The sequence below is a fragment of the Onychostruthus taczanowskii genome, unplaced genomic scaffold, assembly GCF_017590055.1.
Source record: "Onychostruthus taczanowskii isolate IOZ18803 unplaced genomic scaffold, ASM1759005v1 scaffold111, whole genome shotgun sequence".
In the NCBI taxonomy this organism is placed as follows: Eukaryota; Metazoa; Chordata; class Aves; order Passeriformes; family Passeridae; genus Onychostruthus; species Onychostruthus taczanowskii.
Window position 1 is genome coordinate 1,350,897 of NW_024497741.1, and position 26,148 is coordinate 1,377,044.

The window sequence follows — 26,148 nt, forward strand, 5'->3', positions numbered from 1 at the left end:
AGAGATCAGGACCTTACCGATGGGTACATTTAATTAATCTAAAATGATTATAGCTGTTCTTCTGGAGCATGGCTGCTATGGGACACAATCTCGGACTGCCTGGAGGAAAATGGCCCCATGCAAGTGCTTACTGACTCATCTCAGAGGTCACGTGTTTCTCTGAAGATGATGACAAACTATGTGCAACTCTGCAGAGATGGGCCTGAGGGACACTCTCTGGCTACACAGCAAAATGTGAAGCCGAGGAACTTTGTTGGTAGCAGAGGAAGGACTAAGAAAATACAAGATGCAATAATTCTTCCTTAAAGTATACCTGTGATGAATGTCAAACCTTAGCTTAACCATCCTTCTAAGGAACCCTGGACCTGGGACCACAACTATTAAGAAGTGAATTTTCATCCACACAGTCCCTAGTATTTCTTTGTCCACAGTTCACCAGGCTGCAATTCATGTGGCTATAATGGGGTACTTGTCATGTAGCCACACATTATGCCCAGAAATAAATTCGAAACTGAACAAGTTTTATGCAACCTTGTATTTTTGAAAGCACCTTACAGTAATCAGTAGCCAAGCATCAATAAAGTCTTTTAATCACTGTAGTCTGTGCTGTGCTGAAACTAAGCACAATCCTATTTCATAAAAATCTGTGGTCACTCAGGAACAACAGTTTCAGCCTGCTTGAGAGGCATATGTGCCCCATCCAAATGCTCAGTGTCAAATCCAGTATCAGGCTTTACCAAAAACACATGATCTGACACTTGAATTCATCCACAGGGCTGGAGAACAGAAAGTGGAGGTAGCATGCATGTTTCTGCAGGATATCTCCTGGTGAAGTTTGCATGTGAAGGGGACCTCAGCTCTTGGGAAAAAAGTCTTGGCAGCAAAGTTGCAAGAAACTCCTGGCATCCAAATCAGATTTCTTCAGATGTTCATTCCCAGGTTGATAAACTAGTATCAGAAAAGGATCAACTTTACAATTAAGTATTTCAGGCCCTTCTCCCTCCCCATGTCTTTCCCCAAATGAGAGCCATTCCAAAGCAGTGCTTTGCTCTGAAATGACCCCAGGCAGGGAAAAGGACCTTTGCTCACTTGGCTTTTACACCCTGTTATTAAGGAGAGACCTCAGCCAGCAGGGAGGAATAAGGCTAAGCACTAGATACTGGAAACAGCAGTTATTTTATTTGCATCCCAGCTGTTTTCCTTGGTTCCCACATTTCTTTTCCCTGGGAATTCATTGTGCCTCACCACAGGAAGCTTTGGCTTAGTGTGAAATGAGAGACGGCTCACAGCAACAGGGAGACAAGGAGAGCACAAGAAAACAAGAAACCTGTGCTGAGGATTTTGAGAAGCAAATGGTAGACATGTACAGGCGAGGCTGATCTGAATTCCTGGGGGACGCAGGGGGAGTGAAAGACCGCCAATTCCCCATCTGCTCCTTCCTCTTTCCCCCACCGAAACCTGGCACCCAAGGATGGAATAAAAGCAGAGAAACTAGAAAAGGGCATGGGAAGCTGTCAATATGCCACAGGGCAAGGAAGGAAGGAAACAGCATGGAGGAGATTTAATCAGTGTGTGGGCTGCAGTGGGCTGTAAAATTTCAGCTGTGGTGAAACCTATAGTAGATACTCCCTGCACTCTCATGGACACCTCAAGTGTCATGCAGAAATACTCCAGCTCTTAGAAGAGGACAAAGCTCTAGAGAAACCCCTTCATTTTGTCAGTGTTTATGAATCTGTGCTCATACCTCCCATATATTCAGGTTAATGAACTCTTTGTTTTCCACACTCAGTGCTTGGAATACTCCTGAAATGAGAAACGGACAGCAGTGCTATAAATACACCTCATACATATTCATACACAAGCTCTCCTGCCCACAACGATGGATGACAAATGGCCATGCCAAGCAGAGGGCAGGCCTGGTGCAAAGGCAGATTACTTGGTGGTGGTAGCTCCTCTGACAAAGCAAAGTCCTTGCGAGAGGAAATGTCTTGCTGACTTAAGGCCTTTATGCACGACTCACTTCAGGACTTGTCTGGAAGAGGTGTCCTGAATCTGCTAAACAGTCAGATTTGGAGTATACTCTGAAATCAAGCCAAGCAATTTGCCTTCCTTTATATATCTTATTTAACTTCTCTCTCTCAGAAATTTAATAATTCTATTGCTACAGTCAAGCCAGAAAGTAAAGAGAATCTTTACTTTTAAAAATCAGTGAAGAAAGTTGATTTTTCTTCTCATAGAGTAAATTGGGTTTTATTTGAATTCACAACCACACTAATGATCACTTTATCCAGGCATTTATCCAGCCTTTTAACCTATCTCTACTACTAGTGCTTTGTAATGAGAGTGACCCTGTGCCAGAAATGCACTGAGACCTTGGGTGCCTTGATGTACAAGAAACCACATCTGAAGCCAAAAGGGAACATGTGTATCAGGTACAGGAGATACCTGCCCAAGCACATGCCAATTTTCTCTTTCCAAGAGGCACAAGTAATATTTGAGCCTTGAACTTGGGTGATCCCAAATAAAGCTCCTGGGTGAGCCACAAGGGTTACAACATGGGCTTTACCAGCATTCTTCACATGCCTTCAACATTGCTGCAGAGTTTATGTAGCAAGCTCTATTCACATGGGGAAATTTTCCATTGGCAGCAGAACATTTTTCACATTACAGGAGAAAAGCCACCCTAAATGCAAATGCTAAACACAGCTCCTTTCTGTTAGCCTTGTACTCCATCTCAGATATTGTGCAACATGCTCAACAGCTGAAAACAGAACATTTTCTTTTTCAAAGGGCATGAAATTGCAGAGGAAGAAGATACTCACGACTTGCATTCTCCAGGCGTATTAGGCAGTTCAGAAAATCATCAAATTCAATCTGGAACTGCTCATCAGAGTATCGGAGGACAATCAGTTGCAGCAGGTAATTGTTGAGTTGGTATCCTTCCCAAAGAGACACACAAAGAAAAAGTGAGCAACCTCACAGTCAGGGGGAATCTACAGATCTCTGTTATCTAATCTTGAGAGCCACTTAATGGGAGGATAATCCATGGCACACATTCATCCAGAAAGAGATCTAACCACAAAGTTCCTTAAGTCTGCAATGAATAACAAACTGAACAATAAATTTTTCAGGCACTGCAGTTTCTAGTCCATGCATACTATGATATATGAGAGACCATTCTGTCTTCTTCAATTTAGAGGGATTTCTGCAAAATTATCTGCTTTGATAAAAATAAGTTGTATGAAATACTAATGCAGTGATTTCTCTTCATAGCATTTCTCTTACTCACTATTCCTTCAACCCTTGAACATAGATGGAGTCCAAAGTGGCCTGTTTCAAGGTCTAACCCTACACATGTGCAGCCCTGTTGAGTTTAACAGAGCTCAATAAAACACAGAGATTTCTCTCATTGCCTGCCCTTCAGGACTGGGGGTAACTGGGGCAAAATTCCCCTACTCAATGTGCCCAGATTCTCTCTGGGGTTTAGACTTCCTCCCTGTTCAGGAGCACCTGGCCTGTGTGATTGTCCTCTTCACCCACAATGATCCGCCTGACAGGTTTACCAGATAAAGTGCAGTGCTTGTCTTACCTGCAGCTTTAAGAGCACCACGAAGCTCATAAGAGGACATGGAGCCAGATTTATCAAAGTCAAATTGAAGAAAGATATTCTGTTATGAAAGGAGCACACAGAAATACTGGCATATGAAAGGGATAGAAAGTGTTTATCTCCAACTGCACAGCATAAGCATTTAAGAAAGCTGACAAGACTTTGGTCTAGATCCAGTCTGATTTTATAATGGAGGAGCAAATCTTGGTCCCAATTTTCTTTGTCATATGAATGGGTTGTTGGGACTTAAACAAGTACTGCCAAATCCAAGCATTAAAAAATAATGAGTTGCTCTTTATTAAAAATATTGTGATTTGTTGAAAAGTGATTTTAACTGGAAAGATGTATTGTTCTCTGTGTTTTAACTCTTAACTGACAGATTCCCTTAATCTTCTTTTGTGTTTTTCTCTGTAGTTCTGAACACTAGAGACAAATTTTAGCATTATGTTAATATTGTCACTTACTCATTTGCTTCTAAGTATAAAAGATCTGAATAGCCACATTCATGGTACAACCAAGAGAACTGGTAAAACAGTTTGAGGTTTGACCTACATATTAAGCAATTTTCAAGCTGGAGTTAAATTCCATCCTTTTATTGAGACAACAAATACGACTCCCCTTTGGAACATGAGTTATTTGGAGCTGTTGTCACATTCAGCTTAAAATTTTCCAGCAAATATATCTGCAAATCTTCCTACACGATACAAGGACTTCTCAAGCTCCTTGCTGAAACGCAATGTGTCCTTTGTTAAAAGAGATGTGGCATTAGTACCCAGAAAAAGTGTTGGTCATTTTGGATGGGCTAGACAAGAAGCAAAGGACTGCACATTTTGAATGCTTTGGTGAGCACGGATTCAGAAAAACCTATTAATGGCCATAAGGAAACAATTATAATGTCTTTTATTTCAATATTCAGTCTGTGATTGATTCTGCAAGCCTACTTATTCTTACTGCCATATACAGTGGCAGGGAAATGTGTTTAAAATTAGAATCAGCACTTTCCCAGACTTCAGTACAGTTGACTCCTGAGAGACCAGTAATGAAAATGCAGGGACTTAGGAAATTATTGTTTCCTACTAGTCATGAATCATCACTTTCTTCTGTACAACAGCAGCTATGGAAACTCCTTAAGTTTCCTTTTGAATGGCTTGCTTGTGTCCATTGCATTCTTTATCCCAAACATAGTTGATTAGCTTACAAAAATCTCAGTTATTTCCAGAAAACTATTATGGTTTATCATCATGGAAAGCTAAGAATGTCTCTGTCTATCCAAAACAAACCCCATGCTTTTAAAACATTTGTTTTGTGTTAAAATTCATGCTTGAACACACTCCTGTCTCCATTTTTGTCTGCTTATACCTAATAAACTCTTTGGAAAGTAGCTAATGAAATGGAGGAAAAATTACAGTGGATAATGTCACCTACTATCCATTTCTTCAGTTTTTCCCAGAAAACTTTGAACTCACTGAATTCCAGTTTCCCGTAGCCATTGGTCTGGTAATATGAACTAAGGAAAAGGACTTGTTATATGAAAGTCCAAATTCAGTCTGAACTTATAAGAGTAGCTCCCTTAAGCAGAAAATATTGACTGGAAAGCCTATGGTGCTGCTGAAACTGGCATTGGAATTTCTCAAAAGGTAGAACTCCAGCAGTTACAGTCATGCCTGTGGCTGTGATATTGGAGGAACATTATGTGATGTAAAAACACAGCTGAGCAATTCAGGCACTACATGACGAAGAAAGATTATTCTAAGGCAAGAACAGTTTTGGATGTAAATGGGATATAAATGACTCAGAGAATTAAATTACCTGATTAAAACAAACTGCTACTGTACCCAAAGGAGTTAGTCAACCAATGCGCTGTTCAGTATTTTTATCTAGAGACCAGGCTTTGTTGGAATGGCTCAACGAAAAATTCATGGGAGTAGTGGGGTGAGACTGGCAAAATCTGGTCCTTATGATCTGAAATAAACACTTGTACAGCAGTTCTAGGAGGCAATGATTAGATCTGCCTGACCTTCCCTCTGCCTGAAGTGAGGGACTCATTTCACTGAGTTACTGATGAACTGAGCACAGTTCATTTCCAGGATGAGGCACCTGCTCTGAAATGCTAAGTAAGGAATGGTCCCATTTCCCTTCCTTTTTCCATCTTGCCTGGACAAAGCCCTTGCTCAGATGGATACTGGCTCAGCGAGCATTCACAAAGGTCAAAACATGCTAAGCAGGGTTTAGCTAACACCTGCTGTTATTTGAGCTGGTGACATTATTGAGGGCACCCACAGATCCCAAAGACATTCTCATTTTTGCAAAGAGTTTTTTTTACCCAGCCAGGTTCTTCTTCCCAGGGTCATGTAGAACAACGTCCTTCTCCTCACCACCCCATGGTGACAGTTGCCAGAGAATTCAGTAGCACGTGACATAGAGGAGACTGTGCCAGTATTGACATGGATTTTAGTTTTTATGGTTTTGCTCCTCCATTGTGCTTCAAATAGCATATCCAGAGTGGGATGATTGTGTCTGCATTCCTTGTGCTTCCAAAGCAGAGGAAGAGATGTCTCCCCATTTATTCAAAACTATGCAGAGATTTGCTTGGAAGCATTGCAAATCATGGAAACTATTCAGTTGTATCCTAAATAGTAAGCCTAGAACTGCTGCCATGCTCCAGGGTCAAGCACAGGCCCTGGCACTGTGCCAATACCATGTAAGGATGAGATGTGAACATGGACCAGCTCCCTACTGAAGCTTGGTTTTTAAGCAAGGAAATTTAGGACTAGTCCCATTTCTCATTGTATGTGCAGGGTGACTAATCTGCATTGAATTTTAATATTATAAACTAGCTTTAACAGGATAAAATTCTGTCTGCTTTTGTTTTCTCTAAATGTTTGAATGGATATTACCTCTGTCATAGACTGGAGTAACAAAAGCAAAAGATAAGAACATCTCAGGTGAACAAGCAAGACATAAACCAAACATTAGATACTTGCCTTGATAGGACTGTTTTGTCTCATGCGTAACAAAACTGTTTTTTGGAAAGCACACTGCAAAAGCAGCTCTACTTGAGGAGAAGCCATACTCAGCAAACTCAGCAGGAACCAGAACTGTGCAAAGGACAAAGCTGGTGGGGAAGCACCAGGGCTAGTATTCACCTCACCTGATGTCTGAGCAGTCTTTTAGCATCCCTCAGTTAGGAACATCCAGAACAATTAATTAGCAACCACCCCTTTTGCTATCTACAAAGGAAGTCTAGAAACTGGCTTAGATGCAAACACCTACACCACAAATGCCTAAATTTGGACAGAAAACTCTCACCCACACGTCTGCTTCCTGGAGTCCCAGGAACTAGCTGAAAGACCAGATTTTCCAGGTTTTAAACTGATTGTTAAAAAAGAGCTTTGATATCAGCAATTTTTGCCACTGCTGATCCTTAATTTCTGACGCATAACTTGCATGTACAACTCTGTCTGGTGAATTTAGCCCTCCAGACAACAGACTTTTCTTGAGTTAAGTTTTCTAGGTCTCTTTCAAATAAACAACAGCTTGAAAAATGCACTGTTCTATTCAGAAGTAGCTTGAGATTTATTTCTAAAGGTGGTCTTCTAAGCATTAAAGCATCTGCCTCTAAGTCTGCAATATAAAACAGTTTATGCTGAAACTCCTAACCCTAAATTTCTAAAATAAAAATCAGGATAAAACAGTCACCTATTTTTGTTTTCTTTGGGTAGTGATCTGCCATGACATTACCAAATCCATTTCTGACATCCACGACATATAATGTTATGGAAAATTATATTCATTCTTCATTTAGCCTCACAGGCACTTATTTGAAAGGATACACCCATAAGAGAAATGATATTTCGGCATGAAATGAGACTTAAATTCTTGAATTTTATATTCTTTGCTGGAAAAGAACAATAATAAGAAAGAAATCATGGGCAAAGCTGTCTTTTATAAGCAGAAAGGAGAAAATAGGACTCATGAACAGAGATAGCTGAGTCTTAGTCCTCATTGTGGAAGGGCTGTGAACTGGAAGATGAAGGCAGCTCTCACCACAGTGAAGTCTCAGTCCAGACAGAAGATGCATTTACATGACAGGAAATACTGTCCTTGATTTGTAAATCAGGGGATGAGGTTCAGGGAGTGACATGTTTCCCACTACACAAAGGGCTTGCAGCAGGGTCATGAGCCACATCCCGGTCTTTAAAGTCCCATTCTAGTACTTGTCTTTCCACAGCAGAGTGGCAGTGCAATAGAGAGCTGGCCTCACTGAGCTTACATGGGTCATGCTGGAGGCAGGGCAAGTTCGTGGTTAGATCATGGACCAAATGCTTTCCCGGCTCTGCCCTCACTGGTTCAAGGACACCAGGTTGGGGTCGTAAGACAGCCTTGAATTTTCTATATGTAAATTAATTAAATGGCAGATTTTATAAAGTTATATGCAACCCTTACCTTAGAAGTTGTCAGCACTTACTTTTTTTTAATACAGCATTCAGAACATATTCAAGCTTTTCTGCAGATATCTCCATGTCCTGCAGGAAAAAAAAAAAAAAAAAGAAAAAGAAAGTCAAGCATCTGTTACTTGAATGTTTCTGTAATCAGACATACCAAAAATATCAGAAAAAACAAACATCACTCATCTGTACTTTATTGCAACTCAGCAAAAGAGAACCATACAAAACCCAGAAAAAGCTAAAAAAATTAAGGGCTGGGAAGATACAGGAATGCTGCTATGCATAAGACGGTCTGAAGGAGATCTCAAGTGGGAGCTGTTGATTCAAAGAAAACTCAACTGCAACTGAACATTAAACCAGGCAGGCTCCTTCAGAGCTTGAGTTCTAGCTTTGGTCCTCCTGCTTGCTCACCAGGGACTGCACCCTTATCCATTGAGCCATAAGGCATGGTGACATCTGGTGCCTAAACAACACACTACAAGTAAGCATACTCCCAAAATATTTTGGGTTTGTTTCATGTATCCATGGCCCTGTAGTGGAGCAGAAGTGTTTCCTCTCTTTTTACATCTTGCTTTGACCCAAAGTGTTTTGCACTCACCTTTCCTGAAATCTGCTCCAACAGTGCCCGGAATTGCTTTTCTTCTTCAGTTTCTTGTGGGCTTGGGGTTGGAGGTAGAGGCTGCAATACCAACCACACAAGTCCTCATAAGAATTGTAAAACATCACCATTTCTCCTGCAAATAGCCCTTCTGTGCACCCAGGACCAATGTATATCTTAAAATAAGGGTACATATGCTTCTGAACTCTGCCAGATCTGAGGCCTCCCAGCCACCTCTCTGCCCAAGGGGAGTCTCACGTTCTCATTCCCTTCACCTAGGCAAGTGTATAGTGTGCCGTTGCCTTGGTAAAAACCAAGAGCACCCATCCTGGAAAACACCTCTCCCTCCTCTCATCCCACCCTACAGCATTCAATTTCCCTGGGCCTCCAACAACCACAGTGCTGTTGAGCTGTCTCCTGTGGCGCCATCCTGGGACCTTCTTGAGAGCAACAGCCAGGGGTGGCTGCACTTCAGCCACCTCTGTTACACAGCACAGATTTATTTTGCTACAGAACATGGCCCTGAGATTGTGGAAGTGAAGATGGCATGGTTCGCTGGGTCCCCGGAGATGAGTTTTACTAAAGAGGGACAAATTAGATCTTGGCTTAGCTTGTTTCCATGGAAAGGCACACCACAATTAATGGCTTATTTGCAGGGATACATTTAAACAGGAGCTGACTCAGACCCAGCTGCAATTAGTGCTCAGCAGGCAGACCAAGACATTCAAAAGCAAAAGGAATTCAATCATTTCAGTAAGCACGTGCATGTGTAAGCATTCCCTCTCAAGTCCCATGGATACTGAGAAGTAAAATAAAGATATTTGTATGCAAAATTAATGTCAGTCTATTGGACATTCTCTTGCTTCCTATTTTTCACAATAAATAAAATGTTAAAAGATGTGAACAGCCATGTGGCTCCCCAGTGCTAATGGGTGGTGCTTTTACTGCGCACGTGGTGGCTGACACCCACCTCTCGTGCTGGCTGGCACTGACAAGGGGATGCGAGACATAACAATTATGATTTTGATTGTTACAGCTCTTTTACCATATTCAGCAGAGCTTAGCATTTCAGTGACATGCACAAAGCTGGCAATTGTGTAACATTCCTGCGAAATTAACATGGTTTAGCCAAAGACAGCAAAAGCAATGAGTGCTGGCTTCTGCTGAGCTATTCTCTTGCAACTTTAACTCTGTGGACTTACCTCAGGAAGATCAATGGCAACGTTTTCATCTAGATCCCTGGGGAAAACAAAACCTAATTTGGTATCTGAAGGTATTCAACACCTGCTTGGGGTGGAAACTTGCTTATTACCTTTTCCCCAGGTGAATGATAAAACCTCTTTTTTTACTTAAGAGGTTATGTTTAGCTAAAATTCATCAAAATCAGACTTTGCACTGTTTAAATTTTGGTATAAGCCCTTAGAACAGACATTAGGCAAGACTCAGGGAGAACACAGATGTGCATGTCATCTGATAAAGAATTCATCTCATTCTTTATTCATTATGAACACATTGTTTCCTCACAACGTTATGTTAAAAAAGCATTTCTAACATAAAAATGTTAAAAATGCTTTTTTAACATAAAATTGTCTTTTGGACAAATTTTGGGAGGAAACAAACAGGAAGTAAACACTGCTGTAGTCACAGAGACACAGACAGTGCCAGCTAGCAATCCTACCCTGTCAAACTTCCAGCAGATTCATCATGGCACACCCTATTTCCCCATCTCCTCAACTCCTCTCAAAAAGAAGTCAGGTTTAGCAAAAAATGGGCAAGTACAAACAAAAAACCCCAAAAGATCAAGAGCTTGCCATGCTGGGTCTCTGCTGTAGAGCTGAGTTCCTGGCAGCCACACTCTCCCCAGCAGCCAACAACCCCATGTGCAGGAGAGCACTGGAGAGTCCAAAGCTTGCTGCTGACTTACTCAGTGATGGCCTTCTTCTCAGAGAAGATCCTCAGGCAGAAATCTGCCTCCTGGTGCGGCTCAAATGTGGTCGGAATAAGAATGTAATCACCTGGTGGCAGCTTGAATCGGTGGGATACTTCCCTTAAATTGATGTAGGTTTTGCTCCTGGCCTTGGAGGGGTGGTATTTGAAGAAGTCTTTGCCCAAGCGTTCATCTCTGCCAGGGCTCTAGGAGGGGGAAAACAGGCAGTGCTGCACTGGTCAGGGTGTGCTGAAAGCCATACTCACCCCTTTCCTAATCACAGAGACAAATTCTGCCTGGCACAATGTCACCCCAGGCTGTGATCCTGACTCTCATTCCCCCAGGTATTTACAGTAATTTAGCTCCTACCTTATGGCAAGGACCCACTACCACTGTCCTTTCCCACCCAGAAGGCAGTCTCAGAGTACTCTGGGACATTGTCTTTCTACTTAAACATTCCCTGCCATTAAACACCACAATTCCAGATAGGTGTCACAGAGCAGTGACAAAAGATTCCCCAACCTCAGCCTCACTTGAGGACAGGAATCTGTGTGTGATGTGCCCCAGGATGCTCAGAAGAAGCAATATTCCCTCTCCCTAAGCCAGGCAGGGGGGTAACAGAATGGCTGAGGGGTCTGTTCTAGGAACCCATGGCCCTGTGGGGACTTCTAAATTCTCCTCTGAGAGGACTCCATCCTCCACAGGTCTTGATGTAACTGTTAGGTTACATACTGAAGGTTTTAGGTGCAAGGGCCCCAAAAATGGGGCAGGGGAAAGTTCCAAACACCAATAGTGCAGCTCCTGTGGTGTAGCAGCAAAAGAGTACCTCATAAATAGAGTAGCCAATGGTCAGCATTTCAGCTCCAAGCTTCTTGAGTTTACGGCGACCCTTTTGCATCAGTGCTGCTATGAATGTGCAGCCATCTTGTCCATCGTCCTTCTCTGTCAAATGCAGCTTGATTTGTGGATTTGTCCAGAAAGTCTCTGCCAATGTAAAGAACACCAGAGAGTTTCTTGACTCAGAATAATAAACCACCACTACTACTACAAAAATACCCCCATCAAACCAAAAAAGACAATAAAGCTGAGGTTTCACTCAAACTTAGTTTTTCCATTAATCGCTATACTTTTTTCCACTAAGCTTTGCAAAAAATAAGCCAAATCCCAAAGTCCTTAATGGAACTAGGTGCAGGAAAGATTTAGGCCTGGGGCCTTATTAAGTTACTGTCGTTCAAATGAAGTTGTGAGATGAAATTTTTTTAGAAATACATAGCTACAATGATGCCATAGTGCTGGTGCCATTCCGCACTAACACAGTTCAGACTCATGACACAGTTTCAGAAGCACATCAACATGTTGGCTGATCTGGGCTTTTTGTCTCATTTTACACTTGCTGCTGCAGTTTAACTGGCTAATTTGAACCTAGTGCTGCAAATGTCATTAAGAGGTAAATCAGATCCAATGAACCTGAGAACAAAACAAGCAAAGCCTTTCACCACAAAGTCTCAAGTGGGACCATATGAACATTTATCACTTTGTGCATTGCTGGTTTGTTCATTCGAAAAAGCCAACCACAGAAAGATCTTATCATTAAAGTACACAGTGGTTTGAGTTTCCTCATTTGTCCCTTTAGCTGGTTCCTGTCAGCTGAACTGTCCTGCACCCACAGCTCTGGCTACAGTGCTCCTCTCTGAAGAGCTATAGCTGAGGGCGGGTAAAGATTTCAGTGCCTGTTTCTCATTTTCAAACTGGTGTTTACTTACCTAGGAAATTCCTGCATCCTCCTGCAGTGGCTCCCCGCACCCAGCTTCCGTGGTGGATGGCCACTTCCCATTTGTGGGCTGTGCTGTCTTCCAGGGCATCTGGAGTCAGGTTGCAAATCTCAACTTTGTCAAAATGCACTTTGAAGTCTTCAAACTTCATCCTGAGCAAAACACATGTTAAGGAACAGGCAGCCATTCATCTTTGTGAAGGATGCCCAGCAGAAGTATTTATCCCCCAGAGCCCCAGGGCCAGATCACCAGTTCATGTAGAGTAGTTTTGGTGACCATGGATATATGCCAGCAGGAGAGCAACTAGCTTTCACTCACTTATACTCTAAGCCTGAGGGTAGCCTTGTTAGGCTGGACTCCCCTCTGTAAAAGACCTGATGCATTAGGCCTTCTTGAGGGCAATTTGACATCTAGATATGTCCTCTGCTCTGAATTGCTGTCTGGAAGAGCCCCCTTCTCTCCCTGGACAATAGAAATAACACACAGAAATGGATCTCCTCCCTAACACAAGCTTCTGTAACTTCCTTTTCCTCCTGTGGCAGATGCCTAACAACAAAATGGAGTAGCAGGACAGCAAACACTCTCCAAGATGCAAGTTTATCTGTGGCAGAGAAAGATAGGATCCAGCTAGCCCCCACTGTGCCTCATCCAACACAGCTAATTCAATTTTTCTTCTTCATAACAAATAGACGTCTGTGATGGTATTAATTTACACTTGTTATGAGCCATTTTACAACTTGGTTTTGGTGTGAAAAGAAACAGCAGGGTTTGCTTTAATGAGCTCTGCCCTTTCTTGTCAGCTATTTCCAGATATTGCTAGCCCTAGGCACTGCTAATTCTCACTCTGATGCTCAGGACACCAAAGCAGGGACAGCACAGCAAAATCTGTCTCTAAATGGCTTGGTTTCCTGGCCACACATGCAATTTTGGGCCCTTTGGAAATGTGCTGCAAAGCAGAGGAAGAGGTTGCCCTTTATAGATTAGATTTGACCTCAAGGAGGTAAAACACCTGTTCTGATTTCCCTAGAGCTGTTCTGGGTTTGTACTTATGAAGGGAAAAGAAGATTGACCCTGTGATCTCTAGGAGGGAAGGGACTAGGGCTGAGAAGCTGACTTCTTAGCCAACCACAAGATGCCCTTTGCGTCTATTAGAAGCACCTCAACAAGACCAATCCGAAATGCATTAGACAAATGCCAAAACATTTTTGGGGTAATTAATGAGGTCAAAATATCCCCAGCATGTCACCATGAAGATTTTCTTCAGTTCTCACAAGTCCAAAGGACAAAAAGACCTAAAAAGGGATTTTTTCCATTCATTTCACTGGTCATTTGATGTCTACTTGCACACTTTTACCTCCATCACATGGTCAGGCTTTAAGTTCTGCCCTATATTGAGATACTTGCTGGAGTTACTTGGGTACTGTGCAAAGTCTTTGTCTCCTTTACACTCACCATGTAAGCTACAGCTGTAACCAGGTCAAAAACATACAAAAAACCCCCACCAAACCCAAAACCCAAGCAAACACAAAAGCTTTTTGAAGAAGCTGCAAATGCCCTAATGCATTTGCTATGTCAATAGAAAATAACTCCAAATACTTTATGTAAAATTACAGTAACAGAACAGCCACTGGACCTACTTCCTTCAAGTTATCAAAATTTGCGATAAATTATTTTGTGTGACTTAATGCGCTGCACTGTCTATCTCAAATAACTTCTCAGGCCTGAAGTTGAGCTTTTGTTTAACTTGCAGGCAAAACCTGAAATAGCTCCATTGCATACCTCTCTAGATTTACCTATGTGTAAAAGAATTAAGCATCTGTCCCCAGAAAATGTGACCCAACACACTGTCACAGCACGATCGATATAGGGTGAGGGGACCATCTGCTCTGTCTGAGATCATGAATTTGGCATGAAGAACACTTCACACTTCTAAAGCAATTTCCACCATGTTGGTTTCATTTTTTTTTATTTATTTCATAATTTCATTTAATTTTACTTCATTTCATCTCTTCTTCAATTTTTCCACAATTTCACACATATCTTGGTGCTGTTTACTTTATGCAACTGGCAGTATTGCTGGTAGCATTGCTTCTCAGGACTCACTCTCTTCCTGTACATGCCCAGAATGAATCATGAAGGGATTTCATAGCTGATACAGTGCAATACAATGCTCCCTTTTGTATATCCTGCCTTTGTTCATGGGAAGGATTTACAGGGTGTTACATTCATGGGAGACACACAGTATTTGAAATACCAGTGCCATTAACTAAACTGATTTTTGAGGACTTTTGTTATTAAAACAGATACAGGCACACATGAAACATAGAAAACAAAGGGGGCATTCTACCTGCCGTCTCTTAGGGAGAAACTGAGAATTTCATATTGCAAAGGCTTCTTCCTTTGTTGCTTGTTTTGGCCATTTGCACCTTGATTTCTGATTAGAGTCCCACACTTTAAGAACCTGTGTCTTACCAGAACTCTCCATCATCCCGTGCTGCCTGAGACAGGCGTCTTTGCTCCGATGGGCTGACGGAGCGCCACTCTGCAGAGCTGCAGGAGAACAAACCCAAGCTTTACTACAGGCATGTGGCAATCAATTTTCCCTGGCTCAGAATGACTGGCAGGACATTACAGCAGGCTGTTCCTCTCTCACATGTGTTTTATTTGTGCAGCTTACACAAACACAGTTGCATTTAAGAGGTTTCCTGATCCCACTGGCACTCATGGTCACAGAGACCCAATCAATGCAGCCAAAAGCAGCACCAGGCCAAAAATCCCAAAGCTGTTCCAGAGTGGTCTTAATGTGAGTTATTGACATTGGGACTGGTCTGAGGTATTTGGGTTGGAGATAATAGGGCTATTGGTAAACCTCAAGACATTAGTAAGTAAACTCTCCTTAAATCTCTATTCCATCTGTAGCACCACGATCTTTTTCACTCTTGTGGCTAATTTAGGACCAGATGTTTGTTTCAAAATTGAGTAATAGGAACTGAATAGGTTCCTTCCCCTGCACAGAGAGATTCAGTGAAGTAACTGGGGCCCCAGATTAAGTCTTTGCCTCTTTTTCATGCACCCCTTTGACTCCAGCTGTGGCATATCAAAACCAAACAAAAAGGTGATAAAGCTTTCCAGGAAACTGGAAGTGCACTACTGTATTTCCAATTTGACATAATAAACTTAGGGAGTAGAAGGCACCTTGTGTTGTGGTTTTTAATTCCAGGAACCACTGCAAAATGTTAATGCAGGCTCCTCTATTGACCTGCAAGCCCTCTTCATCCTTAGTTCCAGAAAGCCTCCCAAGTGCAGAGTCAGAGCTCTGCTTTGCAGAGACAGCCCTTTTGATGAACAGCATAAACTGCCAGATGCCTGTCCTGATCATAACCTCTCTATGTTTTTCAGATTTAAGAACTCATTATTCACGTCAATTATCCATGTTTTTCTTCAAGATAAAGGATTTGAGCTGATGAGGACATATTTAATTTACTTGTGAGCCATGATAAGGACAGGGAAATTTGAAGTAGTCCTACAAATGGTTACACATCTTAGCAATATTAAAGGGCCAGGCAGATTATGGTTACTCTCCTCTGTGTCTAAGAGAATTAAGAAAAACCTCAGTAGAAAAAGTGAAACAATGCATATGTACAAAATTAAACAATGCATATGTACAAAAATATACTGAAAAGTATGTGTTGGAGAGGAATGTAGTGTTGATTTTTTACCACATATTTTTTTTATTTTGTATTGTTTGCACTTTGTTTACTGTTAGTAGTAAAACCTGACTGGTTTTCAGGCCAATGCAGTTGTGGTTTGGGGTCCTTCCACAAGTTTGTCATGGAGAGCGTCTCATTTAATGGTCATTTATTATTATTAAAGTATTACTCCTGATGTGTTTAAGAAACCCCAAACAATAAACAGAGAGATGCAAGCTATTCAGAGGAGGTAGTACATTATCAGTTTCAGCTTATCTGTAGTAGGACAAAGTATGGATGTTGTGTTACAAGTACTACAGCAACAGGCTTAAATATTTAACCAAAAACATCACTCCAAATGTGTTATTTTTACAATTGGGAGTGTATTAATATTAACTTATCTCATTTGTATTCATGCATGATTTCTGCTGATGCTAGGTTTTGGGGGTTAAACAACTTTGACAGTGTCCCTGGATTGCGCTGCTTTGAATATGATGAGGGGGAGATGCTGTAGGGCCAAAATACTGTTAGGCACATGCAAACTCTTGGTTTAACTTCTCTTGGAGCAGTTGGGCTGCAGGAAGCCAGCTATGGAGCAGAAGCTGGGATTTGGCCTTTGCAAGGCCTGTGTGTAAGGGACAGTGCACCTACTTGTCACTCCAAGGGCCGTTCCACTCCACCTGTCCCCACGGGTTCCTTATCCTTATGAGCTGCACTTGCTTGCCCCTATAGCTCACCTGGGGAAGAAGAAAATACAGAAAATATCAAGTGCCAGGATATAGGGAGCAAGCCTTCTCCAGTGTGCAGAGGCTGGTGTTAATGGCTGAGCAAAAGGTGCAGAGTGCCACCGGAGGTGTGGGAGGGAAAGTTGGACTAGAATTTGGATAACTTCCCCAGGATAACTTCCTCCATCACCTGAGGCTGAGAGGACACTCCCTTATCTTTTCCCCAGGTGTCTCCTTGCCCCCTGCTGCTGGACATACCTCCTCAATGCCAGTCACAGAGTACGCATGGCCTTTCACAAGGCCAAATGGGGTTCGGGCTTCTGACTCGGCAGCACTGCTGGTCTGGAATAGGGGGGGAAAAATGAGAATTAACCTCTCTCTTCAGAGTGAGATCACAAGTGGTGCCACCTGGTCCATTCCAAGCACCAGGCTAACCAGTGGCTAACCCGTACTACAAACAGGGAACTTGGCTTTCTGCTCAACCATGGTGCAGTGGTCCCCTTTGGGGAAAAAAAATGGAAGGTTTTAAACATTGTTTAAAATGAGGTGGTTCCAGGGTGGAATTCCTCCTGTGCCGCTTTGATTTTGTTTCAGTACCATCTACATTTCCTGACTGACATCAGGTGTTCACATGGTCTCATTTCTTGTAAAAGGCTTTGATGGAAAGTGATGGTGGTGACGGGTCCCATCAGCCAGCTGATGAACTACCTAGTTCAACACAATTTTAACTAGTCTTTGCAAGCAGCAAACTTCATCAGGAGGAAAAGTGAAACTCAAACCCGAAAACACTGAACCCCAAAGTTGTGGGCATCAAGAAATTGAGATCCCATTTCTTACTTACATCAATAGAACAGCCCACCATTGAGCATCTTTTCAGGGCTTTTCCTAGGATTTCATAGAAATTGTCAGGAGCCTCCTTAACGTCATACGTTTCTCCTATACCCCCAGTGAAATCTTCCATGGCCTCTATTGTACTGCCACCCTTCAGAGACTCGTAGCTGCCATTCAACCTGGGAAACACACACTGACTGTGAGAGTTGCTTTCAAGATTTCCAGGTTTGAGAGCTTTCTTGCACATGTGTAGAATTGCAGCAATAGCACTGAAATCAAAATAAGAACCCCACAGTGTACCCAAGCAGTAGTATTGGGGTCATTCTGCTTCCCTTTTTAGTTGCATTCTTAATTCATCCATTTCTCTGTATCTTTAAAGACCAAAGGTGCTCTTTCTTTAGTGCCAATTGTCAGGCTGGCAAGGGCAGCAGCAAATGCTAGAAGCTGCTCACTAGAATTGTGAATACCATACGAACAAACTGTGAATAATGCATGTACAAGTAGCAAATTATGTATGTGCAGTGGGACTTACTTGGCATAGGCTTTCTCTAGTAAGGCACTCCAAAATTCATTAAGTTCTGCTGAGTGCAGGAAAATCAGCCGGCCCTTGAAGGTGGGCAATCGGTCATCAATCACGACATCCAGCCACTCGTTGTGCTGCCAAAACTGTTCAGAAAGGATGGTGGATGAGTTTGCTGACAGCACAGCATTTCCTGAGAGCAGGATTCTGGTGACACAGCATTTCTAATTGTAAGGCTTGATTAGAAGACATGTAAATAATCTGTTCCTGCTCTGCCCTGCAAGGCTGCTTGCTGGGAAGGGTGGTCTGTCTTAAGAAAACACGAAGACATAATGTGTAGACCTGCACTGTAGCTCCTTGCCTGGATTATGTCAATCACATAGCTACACCAGTGTTCACCACATAATTCAAAACTCCTTTAGGACAGACTGTGTGCTACAGATACCAGTTCAACTACTTTAAGGACTTATATCCCAAGTGAGGTGTGTGTGCCCAGGAAAATGTGAAATTATTTCTAAAGCCATGTATCTATTCACATAACAGGAGTGGCTGTGTTTGTGCCTGTATGAGGCTGACGTAGCCCTCTAGTTTGTTTCTCAAAACATGTACAACACCATAAGCTCAGAAAGCCTACTTTTTTCAGTGTCTCCTCTGCAGTACCTGCCAGCCTCACTGCAAAATAGACCATGAAATGTAATGACAGAGATGACAGGGTTCATTCTGTGATAGATGTTCACCTTACCTGGAAGTGAAATATTCCAGCATAATCTGGCCCAAAATTTTGATCCAATGGCACCACTCGTGCTAGTGTTTTTTCATTCAGTGTGAGAGAAGCTATGGCTGCTAAAAGCCAGCAGTCACCTGTGGATTGAGAAGGGGGAAAGAGGAGAAAAAGGGGCCAGAGGAGATGTTATGACAGTTAGCTGCCACTTCCCCTGAAAACCAAAAGACACCCTGCATGTCCCCAGAGAGGGTGTCTCTGCCTGGCCAAGGCATACTGAACTTCAGTCTGGAGGGGCTGGTAGACAAAAGACTCCCTTGGGCTCACAGTACCCGGAGTGAAGATCCTTCCCTGATCCTGAATCCCACTGCACCAAGATGGCCCCTGGCATGGATGGGTGGGAGCTATCCAAGAAGCAGCTGTGGGCCAGGCTAGCCTAGGCAGGACCTCCAGCTCCACTGCTCCCACCAGCTCAGGAGGGACAGCATCCCCCCCTCTGTGAGGACACTGCTGCTGCTCCTCATGGTGCGTACACAAGAAGACATCCACCCAGGGGGAGTCACTCACCAAGATCCCCTTGACAAATGTCAATTCTGGTGGCTCCTCCAAGGATAAACCTGGGGTCTTTGACAATATCCTGCAACAGTGAGATATAAATCACTTAGAATTTCTAAGGATAAATAGGAAAATATCACCATCACTCTGAACCAGACTTGCAGCAGTGCTGACAAACCCTGTGTGCCACACAGGCTGTATTATCCTGCAGCAGTGTTGCCACCACAAAGAACAAAATGGGGAATCCTTGCTAATTAATTACAGTGTAGAGCAATTAAAGAATCAATTATCCCCACTTTTTCATAATTAGTTGGCTGCTAATGAAAGGCTGGCATTCTTTATTCATCTGTATGCAATTGTTAAAATATCATAGCACAAACTCATCCAGAAGATTGATGCCAGGCTGCAGCCCTGGTTAACAAGGCTTTTTGTTAGCTTGCTTTCCTCCAATGGTTGGAAAAAATAAAATTGGCAATTTACTTTTAACTGAACTAGTAAGCCTTCTATTTACTTGCATGTAACATATTTACTTATTTATGTAACATATTTATGTTTACTTATTTACTTATGTAACATATTTACTTTATTCTATTTACTTGCACTGGAACATACAGTGTCTGACAACCATGAGACAATTTCCTTCTCAAAAAAGCAAACAACAAAGACAGCTGCAGTCCTGCTAATTTTTAGGAGGAGCTAACACTGCCCACCACGTGTGGTCAGAGGTCAGAGGGAATGGTGCTCATGGTGGCATTACAGCAGTTCTCAATCATTCATTAGACTGGTTTAATTCAATTACTAGTACTATGGCTGGATAGAAAAATTATTGTAATAAAACAATAAATGTGGCAGGAATTCTTCTTCCTCCATTTTTCCATGAACTGTATATTGAATGTAATTGATTGAACTGCATGGAAAAGGGGAGAGGAGAATATCAAATATATTACTGGAGGAATATGCCTGCAGTTAATCAGCTTGCCCTGATACATTATTGCCGACCCTGTGGCATGAAGCAGATCCTTCTGCCTAAGTGGCAAATGAAACAAATTAATGGGGAGGGCGGGGGAAATAGAAGAGCACATTCAGTCATTTAATCCCTGCATTTGGCTGATTGAATTGAGTTGCTTTCCGTTCATATCACTGCATTTTCTCAGACCATAGGGCAGAATATTGATAGTTTTGTTCAGCTTCCTGCACTTTTTGCTGAAGCACCCGCTGCTGGAGCCAGGGCACTCCCCTCAGTGAACCAGCACTGCTGCTGCGGAGCTCCCCCTGCAGAGGCAATATCCAGGAGGAAGCTGGTTTGCATATTTTTTGTTTGCCTTTGCTGGGGAGGAGGTGGTGGCCGGGTTGTGCCTCAGACACAGGTGCCCCGAGGAGGAGGTACCACTGAACACCAGGTCCCCAGAGAGTGAAGCACAGGGAAGCAAACAGCAGCTCCTCCTCACCTGGCCAGCCTGCTTGTTAAATACACGCAGTCTCGTTGGGACTGGGCGTGAACAATAAAACCACAGCTCATTGCCTTTAGACACTGATATAGCAATGGCTGATAAACTAGCTGATGTTCAACAACACACTTTGTTTTAGCACCATTGCTCTCGGGAGAAGTAATTCTCATTGCAACTAATGCATTTAGCTGTTACCAAGAAGCCTTGTATGTTAGCAAGGGACAAGATAAAAAACCTTTCCACTGACATGGGTTTGATTCATAACTCATTGTTTATTACACATCTCTGTAACTCATACATGGAAAAATGTTTTCAACCTCCTATGTCTAAAGCAATCAAAAATCTTTTTAAAAAAATCAATTAAAAGGAATTGAAAGGGTGACTGGAGTTGTGACACACTTTCTGCTGAACAAAAAAAACCCCCACACTCTACAGTTTTTCAGTGGGTGTTGCAAAAATAATATTAATTTTGAAAGTACTTTCAGACGGTATAAAAATATATCAGGACTTTCAGCATGTTAAAGGACAAAACACAGCATTCACACACAGCATCCAGCAATTTAAGGATTTACCTGCACAAAGATATTGCCTGGAAGTAGGAACATACAGTCTTCAGAGAGATAAAACATAGTGACCCATGACTGTCCTGATGCTGCATTAAAGCTGTATTTCTTTAAACCCAAAAGAAAACAAATTGCATCCCAGTGCCTGTCTTGCAGCGGTAGAGGGGGTGCATAGAGACCTAAGTCACAGTGGGAGTGAGATTTTTTGTGATTTCTGCGATTACATTTCTCTGCCTGGTCCCAACCTGTCATACTGGCTGTCCGTGGCCGTTCATATTAGGAATATTTCTTTCTTACTTCCTCCTGTAGATCATAGACTCATTTGAAATTGGTAAAACCTGTTTGTCTTTCCTTTTTTGGGTTGGGTTCTGTTCTTTTCATTCTTCAATTTATATGTCTACCTTTCCCAGACACTGAGCCATTGAATTAAGGAAAGGAAAGATAATGAGAAAAGAGTCTTATGTTCTTCAGATTGTTCTAAAATTTTGATAAAGGACAGTTTGAATTTGTAATTAAAAAGGATTTAAAAGGATTGCTAAACAAAATCACTAAATGTCTGAATCTAGGAGCACTTCACTTATGTAGAAAGTCAGATATTCATCTAATGCAGATCCAGGTAGCTCACCGATTTCAGTGGGAGATTTACAGATTAGTGCTAGTTTAAGGTCTTGCTCCTGCTGCTACAAATACGCATATATGCAGATACATGCATGTCAAAGTAGTGAGAAAGCCTTCTCTATTCTCATTACTAAAGATTAAACTCTAACAGATTGTAAATCAGAAGATTTAGATTATTTGTCCCTGCAATTACCCTCATGTACTGTGCTACACTTCAACCAAGCTACTGTAAAATACTGGTGGGAGAGGCAGTAAAAACCAGCCACCATGAAAAGAAGTTGGAATATAGATACCCTGCACAGAGGCCATGCTTTTGTGCTCAGCCTCTCCAGCTGTGGCAACTCACCTGGCACATGCTCCAGGCCAATGTTCCCTTTGCAAAGCAAAATGTGTTAAATTGAAATTGTTATACCACCTCTATTTTGCTGCTGCTCCTGGTGGATAATAGAGATGAAAATGACTTAGCTTAAATGCTGAGGAGCCAGAGCAGAGCATAACTAATACCCTGTCCTTACACATCCTCTCAGCCTTCCTGAGTTATATTTCTTGCTGTGCAGCTCACAAGAGTGTGTGTGGGGGGGAATTGGAGTGTAAAGGCAGATGCCATTTGAGGTAACTTACGCATCCTGGTGTAATAAATAGGTGTGATTCGTGCTGATAAAATTGAAACAGTAATCAATATTGATACAGTAATTAATATTTGGAAATAATAAAACAGTTAAAGGTGTAATGCCAAGAAAGAAAAGGAGAAGAGGGGCTCCCCCCGCCTCCACACACACCTTTCTCCTGCAGATGTTCAGAGCAGGAAGAAGCAAGAGATAACTATTATGGAAGGAGATGGTGATGACATACAGCATAAAAAGGGGAATTTTGGGCTTGGCAATTTGTACGTGAGGGGACGGGGGTCAAGCCCTGCACTCCATACCCCGCACGGTTATTTTTGCTTATGCACTATTATCAGAACCAAAATTATCCCTTATTTTAACCAAATTATATTGTCAATATTTTGAGTGTATTTAATTTTATATATTTTAAGCTACTTAATTAAAATTGCCACTACATTTAATTTTCGTGGTTTTTTTGGTGGTTTTGGTTTTTTGGGGGGTTTGTTTTTTTTTTTGGGTTTTTTTTTTTGTTGTTTTTTTTTATGATGGGATAATTGGGCAAATATAACAGTGGAGATGTTTCCAGTTCAGCATACAAAGATCCTGAAGAAAACAGATCATTCTCCACCGTCCCTGTGTACCATACCCAAGGGCACACAACCTCTCAACCAGTCCTGGTCATATTTTACACCAAATTTTAACTATTCCAAGCCCAAAACTAGCTCTTTAAGATTTAGTGTCACAGCCATGTGCACTTTTGATGCCTCAGCACTCTAGAGTTACCACACCCAAAGCATCTGAGCCTCACAGCCCTCTCCTGTGCTGGGAGGGCAGCCCCACAGGCCACCTGGCTTTCTGGAGCACAGGCAGCAGTGACTGTGGGGGCTGCACTTAGCATGTGCTGGGATCTCCAATTTTTTTTCACAACTGAAACTTGCCCAGGAGTAACAGCAGTAATTCTGCTCTGTATCAGTATTATGTTAACTACCAGATGCTGAGGCACTGAATGCTTATCACTGGGATTTAAGATAATTCAAACCCTTCTTTAAGCTCACTTTGTTCTTTCTCTCCCTTGGTATCACTATCACCAACAAAAGGTTTTTTATAAAGGAAGAAGCTTCCAGACTATGAAGAAAACCCAGAATAAACATCAGTCCTTAGCAAAGAAATTAAATGTTGCCACATTTTTTTCTGTGGTTATTAGTTCCAGAATGAAGTGGGAAGGAGGAACCTGGAGTGATGCTGGGTTTGTGATCTGAGAGCATGTGACTGGTGCAGCTTCAGGCTCCCACTGTGTTATTAAGGACTGTTATGCAAGATGCATTAAGAGATACTCACTGAGCCCTTGGCTACTGCTGAATGGCTCAGTAACCACAGCATGCAATTGTAATCTCTCAGTGTTCCCTGATGGAAGTGAGCAGGTAAGTATAAGACTCTAGTACTCTAAAAGTGAAAAGGTCTGAATTTTTGAAGTTGATCTTAATTATGAATTTCCTAATTAACAACACTCAATTTTACACAGTTAGAACATTATCGTAATGCATTTTAGCTTTAATTCCCTGCATGCCCTCTTACTTTCATCTTTTGTCTGGCAATAACATAAGAGAGAAGCTCATTATGAGTTTTTTATGCATGCACATAAATACATGTGCATAAGTGTGTCTGTACAACGAGCTACACCTGAAACATGGGGTGAAGCCGTCCAGCCCTTTCATCCTGCAGCTTAAGCTCTTTGCGGGGAGCATCCCAATCCAGAGCCACTCTTCCTGAGGTGAGAAGGGTTTCTCCCCACACTTCATCTCCACATCTCCTGAACATGTACTTGGTGTAACCCGCAAGCACAGCTGCCTGACTTTGGGCAGGACGGGAGGCACAAACACAACGGCATACTCACCCCAGGCCTCTTCCAGACGAAGGGAATGGGTGGGTTTTCACTGAAGAAGAGAGACGAATTGCAGGCGGGGAAGTCGGGGTCCTCAAAGAGGACTCCCCTGCGCAGGCACTCCTGCTTCAGCTGCTCGTAGCCCTTCCCCGAGCTGTGCGTGCCACGGGCTCCCCCGGGATGCGCAGCCGGCCGTGGCTTCGAGTCCTGGAACAGGTAGGGCATGTCTGCCGCCCACCTGCTCGGGAGAGCCGGCGACGCAAGGCTTAGCTGGTGGTGGAGACGGAACAGGTGGGAAAAGAGAAGGGAGCAAGGATACAGAATGCCTCACGTGCCTTGTGAAGGACAAGGGGGTGGAAAGGACTCTGTGGTGGGGGAGCCGGCAGTATCCTCCCTGTCACCTCCTTGAGCTGCTGCTGAGTGAGTCTGACCTCCCGGCTGCTCTGCACAGCACCCGAGACAAACACCCTGAAAGCAAACAGGGAGGGAAGGCGGCCGGTCCCGGACACCCTGGGAGCGGCCCGGGTCTGTCCTGTCCTTCTCCGCGGCCGCCGGGCTAGGAGGGGCGTGTGCACGGCTCTGGCACCGCTCCCCGCCCGGCACGGCCCGGGGTGGCTTCGAGGTATGAAGAGCTCTGCCAGGCCCTTTGAGCTGAGCCGTGGCAGGGAAACCAGAGCCCACGGCGGCGTGCGGCCGCTCTGCGAGCTTGCCTGGCTCTCCCAGGTGGGAGAGCAACCTGGCCTGCCTGCGGCAGGGCTGCCTTGGCGGGCAGGGGTTGTCCCGGTTGGATGTCATGCAGGAGGAACAGCAGGGCCAAGAGATGCCGTGGCCATGGCCGCTCTGCTGGCCGGGGCCTGGGTGTGCACACGAGGGATATGCAAAGCTAGTGGGGAGGACTTGGAGCAGGACACATCCTGGGCAAATACAGGAAGAGCATTAGAAAATGTTATCCTGAGGAGGGATTCTGATGGGTCACACACTGAAGGAGTTCTGCATGCACTGTGTCTAGTGATTTTAAAAACATATACCTATTGTCACTGATTTCCAGGTTTCATGACCTTGTTCATCTGACCACTGGTGAAGGGTTTGGAGTACAAGTCTTACGAAGAGCAGCTGAGGCAGCTGGGGTTGTTTAGCCTGGACAAGAGGAAGCTGGGGTGGGGTGTGTGTGTGTGTGTTATTGCTCTCTACAAGCACCTGAAAGGAGGGTGTAGCCCGGTGAGGAGTTGGGCTCCTCTCCCAGTTAACAAGAAGTAGAGCAAGAGGAAATTGCCTCAAGCTGCACCGGGGTGGCTCATATTAGATACTGAGTAAAAATTTATTCATGGAAAGCGTTGTCAAGCATTGGAATAGGCTGCCCATGGAAGAGGTGGTGTCACCTGGGATGTTTAAAAGATGTGCAGATCTGTGTGCTCAGGGATGTGATTTAGTGGTGGACTTGGCAGTGCTTGGTTGGTGGTTGGACTCAGTGATCTTATTAGTCCTTTCAAACCTAAATGATTCTGTGATTTTTCTGCTTACCAGCATTCACCTGCACCATTGTATCTTACATTGGGCAGTAAAACAATGGCTGGAGAGAATGCCAGACAATTCACCATGGATGCACTGAAGGAATAACACTTAGAGCCAGACATGGCTA

General features: G+C 43.1%; 1 protein-coding gene across 3 annotated transcripts; it reads right to left on the minus strand.

The window, feature by feature from the left end:
* Positions 1–921: 921 nt before the first annotated feature.
* On the minus strand, positions 922–24,735 carry CAPN9 (calpain 9). 3 transcript variants are annotated; one of them, XM_041423969.1, is made up of 20 exons: positions 24,522–24,735; positions 19,406–19,475; positions 18,860–18,978; positions 18,130–18,263; positions 17,608–17,776; positions 17,025–17,108; positions 16,693–16,778; positions 14,825–14,902; positions 12,344–12,504; positions 11,407–11,564; positions 10,578–10,786; positions 9,856–9,892; positions 8,654–8,734; positions 8,076–8,133; positions 7,441–7,505; positions 5,033–5,101; positions 3,590–3,668; positions 2,823–2,939; positions 1,745–1,803; positions 922–948 (listed from the first exon to the last, which is right to left on the minus strand). In XM_041423969.1, the coding sequence occupies exons 1-20, from the start codon at positions 24,732–24,734 to the stop codon at positions 922–924; spliced, it is 2,073 nt and encodes a 690-aa protein (XP_041279903.1). In that variant the 5' UTR covers position 24,735. The 3 variants fall into 3 exon arrangements, with proteins under 3 accessions (XP_041279903.1, XP_041279912.1, XP_041279922.1); XM_041423978.1 differs by lacking the exon at positions 14,825–14,902; XM_041423988.1 differs by lacking the exons at positions 18,860–18,978; positions 19,406–19,475 and having other exon boundaries at positions 24,522–24,734.
* Between the last annotated feature and the right edge of the window lie 1,413 nt (positions 24,736–26,148).

What these genes read in the sequence shown, in the direction of transcription:
- CAPN9 (XM_041423969.1), bottom strand. Translation starts at nt 24,734, where the DNA reads ATGCCCTACCTGTTCCAGGACTCGAAGCCACGGCCGGCTGCGCATCCC. An exon ending in TGGTGGGCTGTTCTATTGAT is followed by an intron (nt 17,109 to 17,607) that starts GTAAGTAAGAAA and finishes CCCCTATTCCAG; the next exon opens with ACCAGCAGTGCTGCCGAGTC. An exon ending in TGGTGCTCTTAAAGCTGCAG is followed by an intron (nt 2,940 to 3,589) that starts GTAAGACAAGCA and finishes CTCTTTGGGAAG; the next exon opens with GATACCAACTCAACAATTAC.